General features: G+C 38.3%; 1 protein-coding gene and 1 long non-coding RNA gene across 2 annotated transcripts in view; one reads left to right on the plus strand and one right to left on the minus strand.

Moving 5' to 3' along the window:
• LOC135981704 (uncharacterized) overlaps positions 1-20,870 on the minus strand; it is a 66,954-nt gene that overhangs the window by 14,605 nt on the left and 31,479 nt on the right. Inside the window, exon 3 of the long non-coding RNA XR_010598842.1 lies at positions 10,977-11,038. This is a non-coding gene — a long non-coding RNA (uncharacterized LOC135981704). The remainder of the gene's footprint in view (positions 1-10,976; positions 11,039-20,870) is intronic.
• Positions 3,009-20,870, plus strand: part of LOC101932077 (desmoglein-1-gamma-like) — a 39,529-nt gene continuing 21,667 nt past the window's right edge. Inside the window, exons 1-8 of the mRNA XM_024105467.3 lie at positions 3,009-3,249; positions 13,195-13,230; positions 13,650-13,778; positions 14,564-14,719; positions 14,900-15,047; positions 17,375-17,538; positions 17,820-17,954; positions 19,705-19,890. Of these exons, the coding sequence (XP_023961235.2) occupies positions 3,202-3,249; positions 13,195-13,230; positions 13,650-13,778; positions 14,564-14,719; positions 14,900-15,047; positions 17,375-17,538; positions 17,820-17,954; positions 19,705-19,890 (1,002 nt within the window). The 5' untranslated portion in view covers positions 3,009-3,201. The remainder of the gene's footprint in view (positions 3,250-13,194; positions 13,231-13,649; positions 13,779-14,563; positions 14,720-14,899; positions 15,048-17,374; positions 17,539-17,819; positions 17,955-19,704; positions 19,891-20,870) is intronic.

Raw genomic sequence — 20,870 nt, forward strand, 5'->3', positions numbered from 1 at the left:
CCTCTTCCACCCTCTAACTTCACCACCTCAATCAAGCTTCACAATCATCATAGCTGTGAACAGTATTAAATTGTTTGTTTAAAACGTATACTGTGTGTATATCTATATAATTTATAGTTTTTTGTCTGGTGAAAAAAATTTCCCTGGAACCTAACCTCCCCCATTTACATTAATTCTTATGGGGAAATTGTATTCACTTAACATCATTTCGCTTAAAGTCGCATTTTTCAGGAACATAACTACAACGTTAAGCGAGGAGTTACTGTAAACCTAACAAGGAATCCCATGCAAGTTTGTCTTCAGTGAAAACACTCCACAAAGAGACAGGAGGGCCTTTTTTTTTTTTTTTTTACAGCATGTTACTTTATATAAAAGTATTTGTATAGCACTATATTGGGGTCATTCCTATGCTGGTGCACAAAGGACTGAGGCAGAAAGCATATGAAGCCTCTATTCCCTATGCACTGAACAGGATTAAATCCCTTTATAGCAGTGGTGGGCAATCTGAAGAAAATCTGGGGCCTGCGGGCTGCACATGGCACATCAGGGTAATCTGCTGGCAGGCCGTGAGACCGTATTTACATTGACCGTCCACAGGCATGGCTGCCCGCAGCTCCCAGTGGCCTTGGTTTGCCATTTCCAGCCAATGGGAGCTGTGGGAATCGGCCTGTGGGCCCAGGTAGCCCACCACTGCTCTATAGCATAAATAAGAGCACTAAGAAATGAGCCTGACTAAGTACATCAGCCTGTGCAACATGTCCCGAGGGGGTAGTGGGCAGGAAATTAGGGTATGTCTATCCCAGCCCCTATCCCTCAGTGGATAGCAGGTATGTTGCAGTCAATAGCAAATGCTGGTTGACCGCAAGTAGGAGCATAATTTGCTTCCACTCTCGGGACTTGTTTACATTACCACTTAAGTCGATGTAACTTAAGTTGCTCAGGAGAAAGGGACACGGATTGACCCTTTTAGATACGGCCTACGTAGGGGGCAGTGTGGAGCTGCAGAGCCAGCATATAGTCCAAGCTATAGATTATGTAGTAATTATATTGATTACTTAAGAATTCCCAGTTATCACTTTGAGTGTTGATAGGTTCTTGTCCCAAGATTAGGCCCAGTTGCAAGATTCACACTACAGGAACCCTTCTATATTACTGTAGTTTATTCATACATTTAGTAAAGTCACAAACACTCTAACTCAGTAAGGTTGATAGAGATAATACAGAATGAACATCTGAACATCTATATACTCACATGCAAATGTTAGCCACTGAAACCTGAAATGGTAGCCACTGTCTTCCTCATCACCATCACCTTCCTCCTCATCACCAGTGGCCATCATTCTAGCACCTGCCGGGGGCTACATCTCTCTACTCCCACAGCCAGTCTGGGAGACAATTTTTATAATGTTACACTGATGCTGCTATGTATAATGTATATTCAGTAGAGGTTTCTCCCCCCACTTCCTTATTTGTATTTCCTCACCCTAATAATGTTGGGTTGCCCTTTTCCTATAGGTTAGTATATGAATTCTCAACTTCTTATCATATACGTCAATTCGTTGCCATGGCACTCTTGTGATCAGATATCTGCAGATGTTAGCTCATGTTCCTGGGGTTGGCTGGTGTCATTATAGTAAATTCCAACAAAAATCCCCCTTATATCCTCTATTCTCAGTTCCCCAAAACTTGAAAGTTTCTGTTGGGCTGTTTGTCTGTGCCAGAGTTCACAGGCTTCAAGCCTTATGCTAGCTGCTGAAGCTAATGTCTTATAGGGTACAGGCCTGTAGGTTCCTTGCATTACTGCTGAATATAATAAAGGCAGAATATAATGAAGGCAAGACAGTGAATATAATAAAGGCAAGCTAGCCCTATGAGCTACAAGCAAGAGCATTCAGTGGCACTGGGAATGACTTCTACTGGTGCTGAGCAATTCCTGAGTGCAGAGCACTCTCAGCTCCCATTGAACTCATCTCAAGAGATTCTTAGCACGTTGCAAATCAGGCCCATTGTGCCTCAGGGAGGCAGACTGCTCCCAGAATTCCCCAATTGCACAGGGGCACACCCATTGTACCTCCATTTAGAAAACTGGCTAGTTTGGAGAGAAGGTGGGGCTATTACCCCACCTTCTTTCTGTTCATTTTGGGGTGGCTTGTGCACCTGGGGGTGAAGTCTCTTCATTTGCTGTATTCTCAAGTGCAATTTTGGCCCACCCTAAATTGGGTGTAAAGAGAGGAAAGCTCCTTGAGACCTTCTTCTCTCATACACTTGTGCAAGGGCCATTCAGAGTCTGGCCCCAACTGAGTTCCACACCACATCTCCTTGGCCTGCCATGAGAGATCTAATCATGGTCAGCAGGATTCCTGTTTCAGAGGATGTACTCTGCAGCATCTCTGCTTCCAGTTGGTAGCACCAAGGAGGAGTTGGCCCATAGCAGGAAAAAAGATAGTGTCAAAGCACAGCAGTTAATAGGATCATAAGGGCTTGGTTTCTTATCCTAGATACTTCTGATGTTTTTATAACCCAATAAATAAAGCTTTTTTTATCAAAATATTGTATGATCTTGCTTGTGACAAGTTAGTTTATTCTTCCTAATCGCACATATAGTGTAGATGGGCCTGGGCTACGTCTGGCCCAGAAGACAGATACTGGTTTTACTCTTCTATAGGAAATGGATATGTATTTTCAGATGCACTAGTCAGTTGTTAAAGTTCATACTCTTTACAAAAATATTCCTAAATTTCATTATGTGCCTTTAGTCTACTGGCAGTAAGGAGAAGTCTTCTAACTGCATTTGAAGTGACCAGTTAACATTTTAATTATTTATCATGCTGTAACTTATAACGCACTCGGAATCTTCCCGGGAAAGCTTGTCTTCTCTCTTTAAAATGGTCTCTTTGGTATCCAGCAAAGGGTTTTGTTGCAATAAGAATTAAGGTGTGTCTCTAAGCTTTTACCTGGGAGCAATAATGATGTTGTCAAGCGTTTCAGTTGAGACCAACCCAGGATTTTTGGGTGGGGAAACAGACTCTGTTATACACCATCTTCAGTGCTTCCTTCAGAGGGAAGCAGAACGCCTCCAGAGCTAGGGTGTAAGAACATCTAGTGAGTGTCTTTTTACACTGACACTAAAGTGAGGGGGGAAAGGGAACAGCAGGGTAACCACAACTCACTTGGACTTGTATCTAAGAGTAATCAGATGCAATGGATTGGCTCCCCTTCAGAACAACTGCTGTTCTATTCATTTTAATGGTAAGTAGAATTTTAAAACAATATTTGTAAGCTCTCTTTTAATATCTGTCAACGTACTTTTCTACAGATGATTACATTTACTGCTGCCTCCACTTTTAACTACATTGAAACTCATATTAATCAATAAGGCAATTTTAAAAATTGTGCATTAGAAACTAACCATTGCTCGTTTTCAACTGAATCTTTTAAAAAGCTTCTGCAAAAACAGCCCATCTTTAATTTTAATGTTATCAGAATTATTTCTTTTGAATATAACTGTACCCATTGTACCATTCTGATTATTAATGCATTACATATCTATAATAATAAATACTTCTTAACAAGCTGCTTTCTTTATTATTATTTTTATTATTTTATTTTTATTATTTAGTTGTATGTTTGTCTTCATTTGTCCAGTGTATCGAGGGGGGAAAATCCAGCATTCTTTAAAAAATAATGGCTAAGATTACTTCACAATAGATCAAACCCTATAGTCTATTCAGGTAACCATCCCCACCTCCCATTTCATTGAATTCAGTGGAGGTTTTGATTGAGTAACAATTACAGGATTTGGCCCATTAGTTAATATTGCAAGGAACCATCACTGCTTGGTACATTAACATAGTAGCATTAGTATATAAAAGTAGAGAATAAACAAATCCTTACATTGGGGGTGTTATTCTCTTACTGTGTTTGTTTATATTATTGCAAAAAAAGAAAGTGGTGTTTGTTGTAAGGCAGAATAGTTGTGTAAGGTGTAGGCATCAGGAAGCTGAAATTCACTAAAACCAGAGAGATATAAAAGAGGATCACAGAGGATATTGTGACGATCTGTTCTGGCATCATATTCTGTTTTATTGGTTTTGGATTTGTTTTTCATAGTTTATCTTGCTTTTCTAGAATTAAGGACAATTATAAGGCCCTAAAAACTAAAAAGAGTAGATTCCCTGTACAATGGTTTGTTTTGTGGCGTTTGTTTCACACAATCTATACAACGAAGTGTACACCTATATTAACTTTTTAAAATAATACTACTGTACTAACAATATCTAAAGGATTATTGACATCGAATAAAAAATACTGGGGCTTATTTTGGAAAGATTAAGCAAACCTTAGCTCTTAGATTTGCATTCAGTAAAGTAGAACTAATCAACATGGGCAGAGGCCAAGTAAATAATTTTAAGGCTTGGCAAAAAACAGACAAGGTTATGATTCAGATTAGTTTCTGCTTGTTTAAGGCAACATACAGGTCTCTTCCAGGTCTGGAATAGTGTGTGGCAAAATAACAATTTTAGCCTTTTATTCAACATTATCAGCATTAGGTAAGATGAGATTTATTAAATCACATAGTAATAGGTATTTTTCATGTTTGGAACTTCAGTGAAAATAAACTATAACTGTACTATAAATTACCATCCATTCGAGTGCACATTTTACTGTAGAAAAATAATCTCTTTCAACACTGCAGCACTTTAATTTTTTTTAAAAAATACATAAATTTTACCATAGTTTTGTGACTGAGTCAGGATTTCAGTTTCAACCAGGAGAAGTGAAAGTTTATGTAAACACTAACCACATTTTGGCAGGTGTTAGCTGTATGAATGGTCATTATGCAGAGATATCAAGTAAACCCATTGGAATATGTCTTTCTCTTGTCACAGAAGGACTGGTCAAATGTTCATAGCTGGAATTTACAGGGATCTTATTTTAATTCAGTCTCAGTCCAAATGGATAAGAAAAAGAGGCTTTTTTGTACATACAGAAGTAGAGAGATTACCGTATATACTTGTTCATAAGCCAAATATTTCTGGTAAAAAAGTGACGCATCTAAGAGCGGGGGTTGGCTTATAAATGGGTCTTCACCAAAATTTGATTATTTTAAACTCTATGGAATCATTTAATTGAATATCTAATACATTGTCGTTTTGTTTACCTGGAGCGTCTGTAGGCACGGAGTCCCTCAGCTCTCAGTGTCCACGGTTTGTCGTTCCCAGCCAATGCGCCACTTCCCGCAGCTCCCATTGGCTGGGAATGGCAAACCACAGACACCGAGAGCTGAGGGGTTCCGTGCTTGTGAACGCTCCAGGTAAACAAAACGTCCAGGACTGCTAGTGGCTTACCCTAACAGGCCAGGAGCCAAAGTTTGCCAACCCTTGAAATATAGGGTTGGCTTATGAAAGGGTCATATAGTTTTTGCTATTTTTACTTAACCATCTTGGGGGTTGGCTTATAAACGAATTGGCTAATGAAAGAGTATATACGGTAAATAAATTATGAAAGAATTCAGTTTTAAAAAATGACACGAGGCCTAACCTTGTACTCCCAATTCACCCAAAACTCACATTGATTTAGAGGTTAGGTTTTCCATCTTTTTTTTCTTTTTTTAATGAAAGACACCTATGTGAGTGGTATATTTGATGATGGATTAGCATATTATTAACAAATTAAGCTAAATAAAATTGTTATAGAAATATACACCCTGTAGTATTCTGAATGCATTCTGAAATGAAAACCTTATTTTACCAGAAACAGACTGTGCTCTGCAACTATTAAATTTTTAGTACACATTTCCCTATTCGTGGGCCTGATTCTGCAACCCTTACTCATATGACTTCAAAGGCATTACTTGCATGAGTAGAGGGTGTAGAACTGGATTTTGTTTGTTGTACTTGCCCAGGCATGTTTTGTGGAAATTGTATGTTTGATTCAGTATGACTCATCTCCTTCCAGATACCATGTGATGGTTAGTTTATAACAATCTTAAATTCACCACCTGTCTTGCTCGGCTGCTTTTCTTCCATATATTTTCTTCACTTTCTCTTCTAATTGCAAAGATATGGGTTGCATTGTCCACTCATAATTTGGATGGATAATTACAGTATGCTGCGGGGGCCAAACCTTCCCCTTGGATATGCCTGTAGAACACTCACTGAAGTCAATGGAAGCTGCAACATGTATCTAAGGGAAGACTTTGGCTTTAGGAACTTAGGCCAAAGTTTTCAAAGTGTCTAAAGTTAAGTACTTAAATCAATATTTAGTCTCCTAAATAAAAGTGGACTGATTTTCAGAGATGCAGAATGGAAGCTGTGGGTTGTAAGCACCACTGGAAATCTGGAAAATTTTATTTAGGAGCCTAAATATGGATTTAAGTACCTAACTTATGAAATTCAAGTTTGAAAAACAATTGTTCTTAGAGCCTTTACTCGGGTTAGTTCTCCATTCATTTTTTGGATGGTTAATATTAGTTAAGAAATGGAACCCCACAGAATTTCTATGGGATTTGGCCTGTATTATTTATCAGATAGAGGAGAACAAATCCTGATGACAAACTTGTTAAAGTGTTTAGTTCCATGAATACAAATGTTTAAAAGTGAATGAAGCTTTGGGCCTTATTCTGCTCTCATTGCAGTGGGGAGTGTAACTTTCATTAACGCCAGTGGGAGCAGGGTTGGGAAAACATAGCATGTGAAAGTGTTGCCTTCAGCTTCCAATATATCACAGAAAGCATCTGGCCATTTTAAAGTTAACATCATCAACAACAACAACCAGAAAAGTCATCGTACAAAGTTTCCCCTTAAAAATGAAACTATTTGTTAATTAGGGGACAACGAGTAAGCTAACGGCAATGGGAAATATGCTTTTCTGTTTTGATTTAGAAGATACTACGTGGGTTGTTTAAATATGTAGGGGGAAAGATCAGTTCTAAGCTTCAGTATTTAGCATACAGTGGTTTGGTTTGGTTTCGGTTTTTTTATGGTTGAGTTACAGACTCTGGAAATAGACATTCATGAAAAGAAGGGTTTGTTCTCATAGGCCTTTACCCAGTGAGAGTTTTGGCTGAGTAAGGAGTGCAGTATATGACCTAAAGTGCTGACACAAACATAACCACAGTGGCACAAGGATGACTAATATATTGAGTGTGAGTGCCCAATACTCCTCCCAATGAGATCAACAAATATTCCCCTTGACTTCAAAGAGAATAGAATCAGGCCCTTTAGGAATAATGTTGGGAAACAGGGCAAAAAAGGAGTTATGGGCATGTTCAGTCATTTGGATGTGAATAGGTGGAGCAGGGAGGATTCCATAATTGCATATTATAATATTGCTTGGCAGTCAGCTAGCAATTAGTTAATGTCTGTACATTGCTTTGAAGATGCAAAGCACTATATAAATGCTAAGGGCCAAATTCTGCTCCCAGTTACGTCAGTATAAATCTGGAGTAGCTCCAGTGACTTTAATGGTGTTATTGCAGATTTTTCTCCAGTGCCAGTGGCACAGATCTTTCATATTATCCAACTGAATTGCAAAGCTTTGAGACAGACTAAACATAAACATGTTTAAGATTGTCCCAATAAAGATGATTTTTTTCAGCCTTGTATCCCCCACCCCAATCTAGCAAATACCTCCCTCAAGTGCCTACTCGCTCTTCTATGGACTTCCCTTCAGCAGGAAGTCTCACACAGGCTAATGATCTGTGAAAGGACAAAAATCTTGATGGTACTCTGAAGGGAACCAAGGCTCAACCCCTGAGCCTTCCAGCAAAGCTATCAAGTTTTCCCCTTTAATCAACTTCCCACCTGCTCCAAAATTCCAACAGCGTACCCCACACCTTGTACCCTTTCAATGGCGTCTGTTGCTGTACATGTAACAAAGCAATGGCTGCATAGATACTACAGCACTTAACTCTGTAGGTGTTTGGTGTAATAGACGTACTTAATATTGATATATAACCACAGACTTCCCATGTGACCTTGGATAAGTCATTTAGCCTCTCTGTGCCTGAGGTCCCCATCTGTAAAATGGTAATAATAGCACTTCCCTACCTCCCAGGATAAACATACTAAAGGATAAATATACTGTGAGGATAAATATACTAAAGACTGTGAAGTACTTTGAGATATACTGATGAAAAGCGCTATATAAGAGAGCATCATTATTATTATACTGTATACAGACTTCACATTCATCAGCTCAATGTGTACTTGTAGCATGAGGACTCTTGACTCAAAAAATAAATGTCTCCTAAGTAGAAGATCCTCCATTACCCACAAGTAGTGTCAGGGCTTTTTTCTTCTGTAGAGCAGCCACTAGAGGACAGTGGTGAAGCTAATCTTCCCATTCACAACCAGTGAAATATGGCGTATAGTTGCATGAAATCCTTCTCTTCCCCCAACAGTTCTGAGCTGCACGTTCAGAACATTCCCAACTAGTGGGGGCCCAAGAGCAAAGGAAAAATCTCAAGTGTAAAACTTATATCTCTCATGGCTTGCCAGCTGTGTTATCTCCAGGTCAGGTGAGGCTGAAAATAAAGATTTTATGAATATTCAAAACCTTAAAGATTAGTACTTAAGGTTTCTTTAGTAGCACAATTATTGTGCAGTGGTAATACTGTATCCTTAACACAACCTTGTTAATATGCATTTTGAAGAAAGGAATTCTAGTGAATAGCTTAGAGTATGTGAACATATGGAATATAAGTTACAGTGTTGTGTCTTATAATATACACCAATTAATACAGACACTGGACAAGATTCACTAACTCTTGTACACCTTTCTGGGCCAACAAGGTTGCTTGCATGCCAGAGGGGATTTCATCCTAAGGAAGGGGAAGCAGTGAGGCTACCAGAACTGTCTCTTAGGGTTCCATTTTAATTCCCAAAGGGGCTGCACAGGAGCTCTGCCAAAGGAAGCAACTCCTAATAGGCACTGAATCAGTGTAATGTTTGTCAGGGTGTTTCCTCATGCCCTTTTCCTGGTGGTGAGTGTAATTTGCTTCAGACTCTCCCTGATTGGGTCAACTCTGCATTGCCATCAAAGCAGGCTTGTGCCTGTCAAGCAGACTGCAGCCCTTTGTGGGTAGAGTATCCTCTCCTTCTCTCTCTAAGTGGGTAATAATTGTGCCTGAACTCAAATCCCATTCCATAGCTGAATGTTTAAATTGTCACCTAGTGTACATTTTTATATTAAAAGCGAGGCTAAAGCTACTAGCCCAACATGCCTATAGCTCTTTCTTTCTAAAGAGCCAATCCACATTTATAGTTATCCTTTCATGAGGAATACTTTTCTAGCCTATTTAGGTCTAGATTCTGCCCCCCAATCTCACAGTGACTAATACCTTATTCTGTGAGTAGTCTTAAATTCAGGTGGCAAAATCTGACCCATAATCAATTATCTTCATCTTGCACTAATAAATTGGGGCCAGACTGTCAAACCTTATTCAGTGGTATGCGGTCACACAGGCAGTCCCACTGATTTCAGTGGGATTACTTGCAGTCCCACTACTTTTGTAACTTGTCCCCAACATGCATAAATGGTTCACAATATGGCCAATTAGAGTCCAGGGGGCAAAATTGCCATTTGTGAACCTCATTGCCATTGGAGATAAATGATTTAAAAAAAAATAGAGCAAGCGGTATTAAGTGACCAGCTTCTGACAATACACTCATTCAGTAAATCGTTGGAGAAAAATGTTTACAGGAAGGATGCATGAGTTGAAATTACCATGGGTACATAGTAACTTCTGTGACAACTACTATTTTTTATCTTCCACAACACTTGACATAAAATCCATTTGTTTAAAATGCAGAGCAAATGAAACTGTGGTGACTTACTGCACATATGTACACTGAGAAATGGGCTTGGTAGCAGGGCTTCAGGGAAGAGAAGGCTATAAAAGATAGCCAAGGATGGTGAGAAAAGAGAAGGTCCACAACTCCATTGAGCCACTCACATTGGTGGGCCTTTTCAATGCCGAATGGAAATCAGGCTCTGATCCTGTAACACTCACATTAGAAGTCCTTTTTCATGAAAGAGATGCAGGATCAGGGCCTAAATCCATAGCTGACACTGTGAACTGATAATTTTACTGTACAAATTGCACTTGTATACTATATTTAAGTGTATAGTTAACTAAACTGAGTTGTATTTCAAATTTTATTTTAAAAAATGGCTCTTTCCTCCTGAGCTTTTTGTCATTTTAAAGCAACTTCACATTGGATCTGATCCTGCAATCTTTACTCACATGAGTATTTTCTTTCTCGGTTAGGGCTTGATCCAAAGCCCACTAAACTCCATGGGAATCTTTCCATTTACTTCCCTGGGCTTTCCATCATGAACTTAATCTCTTTGACTTCAATGGAAACATCCATATAAGTAAGAATTTCTCATATGGTTGGATAGTAGAAAAAACTTTTTCATTAGGAGGGTGGTGAAGCACTGGAATGGGTTACCTAGGGAGGTGGTGGAATCTCCTTCCTTAGAGGTTTTTAAGGTCAGGCTTGACAAAGCCTTGGCTGGGAAGATTTAGTTGGGATTAGGTCCTGCTTTGAGCAGGGGATTGGACTAGATGACCTCCTGAGGTCCCTTCCAACCCTGATATTCTATGATTCTATGATATGAAGAGTGGCACAGAGTATATCCCCCTGTACTTAAACCAAGCCAGTATATTGGCCTAGGTATGAACTTTGGAATGAATCTAGTAAGAACAATTTCAGCCTTTATACCAATAAATCTCCCTTATAATGAATTTGGGACCTTGTCTTATAGTCCTTTCTTTGAGAAACCCACTCTGATAGAATCAGATCAGGCCAGATAATTTTTATTTAATTTTGTTTATGCACATTTAAAGAAGAGGTTTAAATTTTTAAATTTAAAAATACATTAGGATTCTAAATTATGAACAGACAATTATGAAATATGAATTATATTTTCTAACAAAATGTTTGCAAAATAGTTTATCCTTCACTTACCTGCCAAGGATAAAGCTTAGGATTCTGTGCCACAGCGTCAGGAGTTGAAGACATCAGTAATGCTAAAACAAAACACAATGCTCAGTTTTAGATGTTTGTTTTGTGATCAGTTCTTGCAAGGAAAACACTGATCCCTGAACTCAGGGTCTTAGAAGGTAAGTAGAGGGGGAACAGATTTTCATATTTTTTTCTAAATATAAAATTGTTGGCAGCCTTTAAAGGACTCACTTTCACTTCCAGTGAAATCAATGGATGTCTCTGACTTCAGTGGAGGTAGGATCTGGCCCTAACAGCCCAGTTTTGTACTACTTGCCCAGCTAACTTCAATAGCAATCAGGCCCAGTATCCTTAGCAGCTCTCATGATGGCTCAGCACTTCTTTCTCACAACCTTAATGTGGACCCAGGCAAGATGGAGCCGTAAGTGACTTGTTCAAAGTCATACAAGACAGTAGTAATGCCAGGACTTAAACACGGGTCGCCATTACTCAGTCCTGCGTTTTTTACAAATACTGTAGTTCACACTGCCCGTTATGACAAACATCTAAAACATGATGAATTATTGAGAAAATTAAGATTGTCAGCTCCTTGTTTTATTGTAAACTAAAGTTTATTTATCATATTTCTTAGCAGCCCATTTTACCGAGTCTAGGTCACTAGACTGCTCCATTCGTGCCTATTAATAAGTCAGTTATTACAATGTTGAAAACTTTTTTTTATTTTAGATACTAAAAAGCTGGTATTGTCCTATTTCTAGAAGAAATGTTATGTCTAATCTACACAATGTGTAAAAAAGTATTTTGATATATATTTGACATTTGACAGAACAGTCATTGTTTAGGTTATATAACCCCCAAATTATTTTAATATATAAACATTGGTGACGTAAAGAAATGGAAAAGATTAACCATCGTGTTTTATATGTGTGGTGGATTTAAGGCTGGGGAATGCAAATTGATGCATCGGGAAGAGGGAGGCTTAGTATATCAGGCAAGTCCCATAATGATTTACCCCCTATATGATCCATAGATGTCAATGATGTTATAGAGGGTGTAAATCAGTGAAATGCTTGACCTTTGCTTTCTATTTTATCAGAACATCTTGCATAGTTAAGGGAAGAAAAGGAAGAACTTGTGCATTGCACTATCTTCCTCCTGTTCCCCCCCCAAAACCACCATGATTTATTGAAATTATTTATTTCCCATAGAGGAAATAAGCCATACTTGATTCTTAATTTTTTACAGACAGAGCCTTTGCCGAGGAGTTCCCTCTCGAAGGATGGAATAAACTGTCCTTTGCTTTTTCTTATTATTCTCTGATGAGAAATGATGGCACTAGCACTCCTTCTTCAGATCAATTTAATTTCTTTGTTCCTCTTTGCTTTGTGTTCCTTTGATTATTTTTTTCAACAAAAAAACTAAGCCCAGAACATTAGGACATTAGGTTCGTAGCATTAGGACAAAATTCTGCTCACCTTATCCAGGCAAATAGCCCCACTGAAGTGCCTGTTCCAGCTGAAGTAAATGGCAAATCTCCCATTGACTGAAATGGGAGCAGTGTTGGGCCATTGGTTGTATAGCTTCTGTGGCTACATCACAGTTCTTAACTGGAGTGTTTACATTCTGAAAATATTACTATTTGTGATCAAACCATTTAACACATGCTCATAAATTATCAATTGTGAAATTGCTCCTTTAATCCAAACTTGAAAAGAAATCTGGGTAAAAGTCACACTGATGTGAGGACTAACACAAAGCCCTCCATACCATTTAAGCCCCACATTGAAGCTGTACAGAAAAGGCACAGAAAGCAGTGACGGTAGCAGGCTGGAGAGAGGGCATGTGTCAGGGGAATGCCCAAGCATTGAAAGCAATTCAGCAGCCTCCTCACTAAGTGTCATGGGTGTGCTAGGGTAGCACATGAAGGATGGGGCATTGCTGCAGCTCTGTGCCCTAATGGCATGTAGAGACTGGGTTTTGCTTTCTCAATCCCACATTTTACCCACTTAAAGCCAGATTACTCAGGCTTTTTATAGACAAAAGGAATTTCATTATCTGTGCACAGCTCTTTTCAGGATATATCTACTCATTTCACACACAGAACTCCTTGTGTGGAACACACAGATTGAGTGCCAAATATGGCTCAGTACATTTTTCTTAGATTTGTCAGTGAAAGATACCCAACCTTTGTATTTGACTAACTGTATTACTGTATTTGCAGGTATTCTTGGATTTCAGCATTGGATTTCATGTAGAGGTAATATATTTATAAAAATAGTTATTATTAAAGAGCAGATTTTCTGAGCAATGAAAATGTAACTATCATTACAAATGAAATAAAGAATTGAAAGGGTTTTATAAGCTAAGATATAAAACCTGAAAAAAATACTTAAATGTTGACCTGCTAAGGAAAGAGATCTGGTCCTGCAAACTCCTAATTTTATTGAAGTCAGCGGACTACTCACATGAGCAAGAACTTGCAAGAGTAAGGCTGTGCAGGCTTAGGCTCTGGGACTATAAGTTTTATAAACAGATCATTAGTCTATACTAATGTTCATACTATTTACTATCTACTGTCTTCCATATTTTACACTGTTAAAATCCTACCAGTCTATATTGGTTTCAACTGTATTCAGACTGCTTGTCATAGTGACCCTGGAACTCTTTCTACCTAAGGTGAAAGAATGGAATGAAAATGGTGTGGCGCGATGGAAATCCTTCAGAAGACAAAAACGTGAATGGATTAAATTTGCTGCAAATTGTAGGGAAGGAGAAGATAATTCAAGGAAGAATCCAATTGCCAAAGTAAGTGTTGTTTATTGATTAGAAAGTATGTTGCAAAGAAAAACTGATAAAGCTAGAGACCTAACTGAGCTAACTGGTGGAGACCTTGAAATATAAATTTTGCCTAGCATGTCCCAAAGAAAAAAGGCAGAATAGGAGAGGGAAGGAGCGCTAGAGCTGCTGGTTCTATTGAGATTACCATACCCACATAAGATCAGAAAATTGTGGACTAGATTGTGCTACTGAGTGTTCTTGGGGCAGTACGGAGGCCTCCTAGAGCACAAGTGGAGCATGAATGCTGCTGCATTTTTTGGGAAGTGCAGCATACATTCTGTCTGATAACAGCTACACTACCACTTCATAATGGCACTCTCTTTCCCCACCCACTTTGAGGAATCCCTGAGAGCAGGGATTGGGATGGTGTCTGACTGATAGTGTGCAGGGAGGCAATGGGGCAGAAGAGCAGGAGGGTCCCAGAGCCCAGGCTCCAGCCCAAGCCCAAACGTCTACACTGCACTTTTGTAGCCCCACAGCCCAAGCCCCGCAAGTCTGAGTCATCTGACACAGGTTAGCCATGGGTGTTTAATTGCAGTTTAGACATATCCTGAAAGAGCAGCACTGGAAAGCTCTCTAAGGGGCTACATCCAGCCCACCATGTTACAGAGAATTCTGGCATAATGCAGTCTCTGGGGCCCATGAGGAGAGTAACTGAGAATTCTGTAAGGCTTTGTGAGGGGAGAAGCCATCACTTGTGTTCTCAGTAAACTGTGATAAACATAATATTTTCCATTTATTTATTGTTGTAGATTCGATCAGATTGTGAAGAAAACCTACCAATTATATACAGCATCTCTGGAATAGGGATTGATCAGCCACCTTATGGGATCTTTGTTATTAATTCAAAAACTGGAGAAATTAATATAACATCAATAGTTGATCGAGAGGTGACATCAGAATTTGTTGTAAGTATTGTACAATCCATTTATTAGCACAGTATATTCTCCTTTCTTTTTTACTTCATACCTTCTTTTGATGAATGCTGACAGAGAGGGAAGTGAAGTTTCAATTAATAATTATTTTCAAAATTTGAGTTTGTTTCTTCTTCTTTTAAATTATACATATTTGTAACCCTCTTTATCCAGATTCGCTGCTTTGCTAAACATGCACTTACTCATAGAGATTTAGAACCGCCTCTTGACCTTCGAGTCAGAGTTCTGGATATAAATGACAATGCGCCGATATTTTCACAAGCAACGTATATGGGATCTATTGAAGAATGCTCTATGGAGAGTAAGTAACTATTTTGTGCACATATTACAGCAATTGTCAGTAGCCATAGCAATAGTGGAGACTGCAAGACAATTACCACGCTTTTTTTCAGCTGCTCATAATGTTCTCAAACAAATTCTTTTCACATTTAGAAATGTTTAGGAAAATTGGGTTTTTTTTTCTTTTTAAGTTTGGTTACTTGTTTGTGAGGGTAAATATAATTATAAATAATATAATTTTCCCCATATGTCTTGATCTGAAAATATGTGTTTGTATAACTAAAAATGTGGCTGACGTTGGCAACTGCAAAGTAACATCCTAATACGGCAAACCCTTCCTACTAAGTACAGGGCTTACTACCAAGAGAATTCGTCTGACCTTACTCATGTGAATAATCTTTGTACACATCAGTAGTATCATTGAACTGAATGGGACTATAAAGATTACTCACATGACTATACATTTGAAGGTTATAGCCTATGTTGTGGCTATATTAGGGGAGGGATAGCTCAGTGGTTTGAGCATTGACCTGCTAAACCCAGGCTTGTGAGTTCAATCCTTGAGGGGGCCACTTAGGGATCTGGGGCAAAATCAGTACTTAGTCCTCCTAGTGAAGGCAGGGGGCTGGACTCAATGACCTTTCAAGGTCCTTTCCAGTTCTAGGAGATAGGATATCTCCATTAATTTATTTACTGTGACTTAAAACCAGTCTGATGAAAACCACTTACTGCTTTTTAAATTATGGACACTTATATTTGGCAGTGTCCAACTTTTATATTAGAAGAATTCCGAAACTTTTTTTCTGTTAGGCCCTAATCCTGCAAGTTACTTCACGTGCCCTTAATTTGTAATGCTTTTTTAAGAAAGCATTTTTTAAAAAGTAATTGATTACTGTGACCAGGTTTAGCCATAAGTAGCTGATACAATGTTAACCACAACTTGTCCTTGTCTATATTGATCCCAATGTTATGGGAAGCATCATTTAGTTAGCTCAACTCTTCACAATTTATATTCTAACACAAGGCACTTTTGAAGTGAAGTCAAGCCCTGGAAGTCAATAAAAGAAAGAGGGAGAGTCTGCTTCTTCCAGCATTCTCTCCCCTCCTATGAAAAAAGGACATATTGCCATATCTGTATCATGCACCAAGCAGGAAACTAGGGGACACCTAATGGCTCTGTCAGTTCCCTTTCCCCTCCTGGCAATCCTTAAGTGGGTGGAGAGGATGGTTGAGAGCAAAGTGGTTGTTCCCCTTCACAGCTTCACACTATGTGCTACAGGCCTGACGTGAATTCCTTTCAAATGCCCCCATTCTTTTCCTCCTGCCTTGTCCCTTTGCACAAAATAATGCAATTTGTTTAACCATATGATATCAACATCCATGATAATATACAGCCACAAAATTAGTGAACTCCCCCTACTTATTGTCATGTATTCATATTTTTAAAGGCCCCAATGAACCATTGTGATCATTTAGTCTGACTTCCTGCATAACTCAGGTCATAGAATTTCAAAGTTCATCTACTTTAACCATTGAGACTAAAGGCAAAATTTTATCCCACGGAAACTTAAAACACAGCTGTCCAGTTTAAAGCCTTGTGAATAAAATTAACTCATTTGATAGATTCACATATGGAAGCATGTTTTGGTGTAATTAATACTGCAAAGTAAAATGAATATACAAAATTCCAGGAAGGCATCAACATAAACTACTGAATATGAAGACGTTCTCCAAAAAACCCCAGCATGAAGTCTGATTTTCATGAATTCATTAAAACAAACTTTGAATTTATTGTTACTATGTTATTCTAAACTTAAATGGATGTTTATGCATCCTACATATATATGTGAGATCAGAATACAATTTTAAAAATATAGTGTGATTATATGTGCAGTATATCATCTTTAACAAACAACACAATAGTTAATTTACTATAAGATTATTTGCTGGCATTTCAAAATACTAGGGTTGCTAACATATCTCTTCATCTTTAAATAAAAACCACTTAATGTGGGAAAAATCATAAATAGTTACAATCCTGATTTTACATTTTTAAAAATTCACTGATATAGGTTTCCAAACCCCTGCTTATCACATTATGATAACCATTTCCATGGCATGTAAATGATGTTCATGATCACAAAACTACAGATTTCACTTGGAATAAGTACAGCCACCGTTTTACTAAATTAAGTACTTTCTATTATTTTCTTAGTAAATGAAATTAAACATAGCTCCTTATAGGTAATATAATTCTTGTGTTTTGATGACTGCTTGTCTTGCTGAGTAGTTTAAATTAACAAAATAGGGCTCTTATGCCAATTTAAGTGATACTGTCTTAATTCCTAGATACTCTGGTGATGAAAATAGTTGCCACGGATGCAGATGAGCCAAATAACTTGAATTCCAAAATTGCCTACAAGATAGAGAGTCAGGAACCTGCAGGTGCATCAATGTTTATTCTAAATAAACATACTGGAGAAGTTCACATAGCAAATTTTCTTGACAGAGAGGTAAAAGCTTCGATATGTTAATATTCAGTCTGAAAGAATGCGTGTGTGTGAGAGAGGGGAAGAGAGAGAGAGAGTAATGTATTTAGTGTTACAAAAGTGAAGTGGAAGATTGAAAAGGCTTTATTTTTTATAATACATAGATACAGTATGGGTTTTTTTATTGTATCCTAGCAAATATTTGTATCTATAACAAATTGGTGTATTTGAAAAGAGCAGCAAGAAATTACTATTCATTACGTTTTAACTTGTAAATAATGTGTTCATTTTTCTTTCCAATTTAGCAACATAGCAGCTACTCTCTTGTTGTGAAAGCCTCAGACCGCGATGGAGCTGCAGATGGAATCTCCTCCCTTTGTAGTTGTACTATTCAAGTTATTGATGTCAATGATAATTTCCCAGTTCTTTCACAGAGTTCAGTAAGTTTTTTTTCCCAGCAAAAGTAACACCCCTAACATTTCTATGCCCTAACATCACAGACATAACCAGTGGAGCCCTTACTCATTCTCAGGAGAACTTTCTCCTATGAATAGTCCTATCACAAAGGTACTATTCACATGAACAAGTTCTCACCAACATAGGTAAGCAAGCATTCCACAACCTGGCCCATGGTCTACAGCATAGGTACTGACTCTGTGGGTGCTCCAGGGTCAAGCGTCCAGAGTAAAAAAATAATGGGTGCTCAGCACCCAGGAGTCAGAGCTTGAGTGTGGAATGTGATGAGTTCTGTGCTGCTAACAACTTCTGCCCTTTTGGCAAGGAGTTTGTTTATAAACAGAGGCAGGGTAAATAAGATAACAAAAGGCTTGTCATTAAATTAAATTAAATTAAATTAAGGATCGTTAGATGATCCTGAAAGCATTCCCAGGCACTCCAGTTAAAAAATGGGAAACAAAGGGTAGGAATAAATGGTCCATTTTCAGAATGGAGAGAAGTAAACCAAGGTACCCTTCCTCCCCCCTCCCCCCGGGGCTTGTACTGGTCTGGGATCAGTGCTGTTCAACATAGTCATAAATGATCTGCAAAAAGGGGTAAACAGTGAGGTGGCAAAGTTTGCAGATGAATCAAAATTATTCAAGATAGTTAAGTCCAAAGCAGACTGCAAAGAGTTACAAACGAATCTCACAAAACTGGGTGACTTGGCAACAAAATGACAGATGAAATTCAATGATAGATGCAAAGTAACACACATGGCAAAATATAATCCCAACTATACATACAAAAGGATGTTGCCTAAATTACCTGTTACCCATCAAGAAAGAGATCTTGGAGTCATTTGCAGTACTCTGGAAGCATTGTTTCCAGAGTACTGCAAATTCATAAGAATCCTTCTCACTGTGCCTGTATCATCCTGAACTGTGGAATGCTCATTCTACTGCTTCAGAAGACTTAAAAATTATCTCCAGTCATCAATGGATCAGACACAACCGAATAATGTAGCTGTCCTTAACGTGTACCAGGGAACCTAGATGTAATTAAGATTGCTGACAGTTTCATCCAGAAAGCTATAGTGAGACATAATGTCTTTAAACTGTTAGTGAAGACAGCTTGTAGGTGATTGCAATGATCTTAATATACTGTAAGTCATGATAATGTAATTATGTAGTTCATAACAGTTGAATCATTATTAACATAGTAAAGATACCAATGATAGACACATTCAATAACTAGAATATGAAAGAAGTGTATAAATATGCTGAAAATAGCCCCCCACCCCAAAACTTGCAGAGTGCCCTCCCCAAACACACACACCTCTTCTAAAGCATCCACTGGCCAAAACAAAAGTCAGTGCCTCTGGTCTACACACACAATTCTGATTACAAATGCACAGGTTCCTTTTGCATCCCATGAAACCAGCTACAGTAGTAGCATATGAAGTGGGGGACAAATTATGTAGTCCATCCGCAGGATTTTTTCAGTCCTTATTCATGGAAAACACCCACTGACTTTACCCAGGATGATTTCACAGACATCTGAGGCAATACACACATTTGAATAGCAATCAGAACCACACCCTATGTGGGGCACATGATATTTTCACAACTAGTATTGATTGTGAAGATAACATATTTCAGAAATGTAAAACCAACATCTGCTTCTCTGTAGTGCTTCTTCATTACAAAATATCTTTTCAGTGCTTGTTAACAGAGTGTGCATCTGTCATTCCAGTATTCAGCAACTATTGTGGAAAATTCACTCAGTTCAGAACTGCTACGGATACAAGTTCTGGATGCTGATGAACAGTATTCGGACAATTGGTTGGCAGAATTTTTCTTTATATCTGGCAATGAAGACAACTGCTTTGAATTCGTAACAGATCCAGCAACTAATGAGGGTATTCTGAGGGTTATTAAGGTAAGGATGTATAAGTATTATAATTCACAGATTTTAAAATGACATTTCCATATCATTAAGGGCCAGATTCTGGTGTGTATAAAATGCAAGGGAATCCCAAATCATGCACTCCCCGTGTATAAGGTGTAAGAGAATCCTATGCTGAGAGTGGAGCTGGATACTTTCTTCCCCCTAGCTGGGGAAGGGGCTATCACACTGACTGGCAACCCTTGGCAAGGGATGCACATATTATGCCTCCATGAGAGAGCCTCTCATCAGGGCACTCCCTATAGTGCCAATGACTATGTTCTTCTTGTCTTTACACTGTGCAGGTAGTTTGCTTTTGATGCCCCTATTCATGTTCCTTACCAGAGCTGTGGTTTACATAGCCACTATATACTATTCATATAGCAATACACATTGGCAAGAACAAAGAAAATAAAAGTTAAGGCTAACATTCCTTCCTGCCACTGTGGCAAAAACAAAGTAAAAAAGGAATGTCAATTTTAACTTTATATTTCTTGGCTTTTTTCAGCTTAATGTAACTTTGATTAAGCATAGTATTTTGAATATGGATTTTTTTCTTTAGGTTCCCCCATTAATAGTTATGTGTGCTTTGTCTTAAAGCATATGATTTATCTATAGGAGCATAAATATTTTGTTAATTTGTTTTTAGAATTAGAAAACTAAATTTAGAGTGATACATAGAATAATAGTTTTCTGAGCAAAGCCCCATGTACTATGTGATTATGCAAATAGTCACATAATCCTCCCCTTTTGTAAAGCAGCCACATAAATCTCTCTTTTGTGGCACATAAAAGACACACCAGAGGCTTGGAGGAGTAGGATAGAAGGAACTAGAATAGCGAGGAAGCTAAAGAAAAAATATCAGCTGCAGAAAGAGAGTTGAAGAGGGGTTCCTGCCAGTGCCAAGTCTGCTGGATCAGAACCCCCAATCTCATAAAATGTAGGAGCTTTACAGGACAGGTATACTCCAACTC

This window comes from Chrysemys picta, chromosome 2 (genome assembly GCF_011386835.1).
Source record: "Chrysemys picta bellii isolate R12L10 chromosome 2, ASM1138683v2, whole genome shotgun sequence".
In the NCBI taxonomy this organism is placed as follows: Eukaryota; Metazoa; Chordata; order Testudines; family Emydidae; genus Chrysemys; species Chrysemys picta.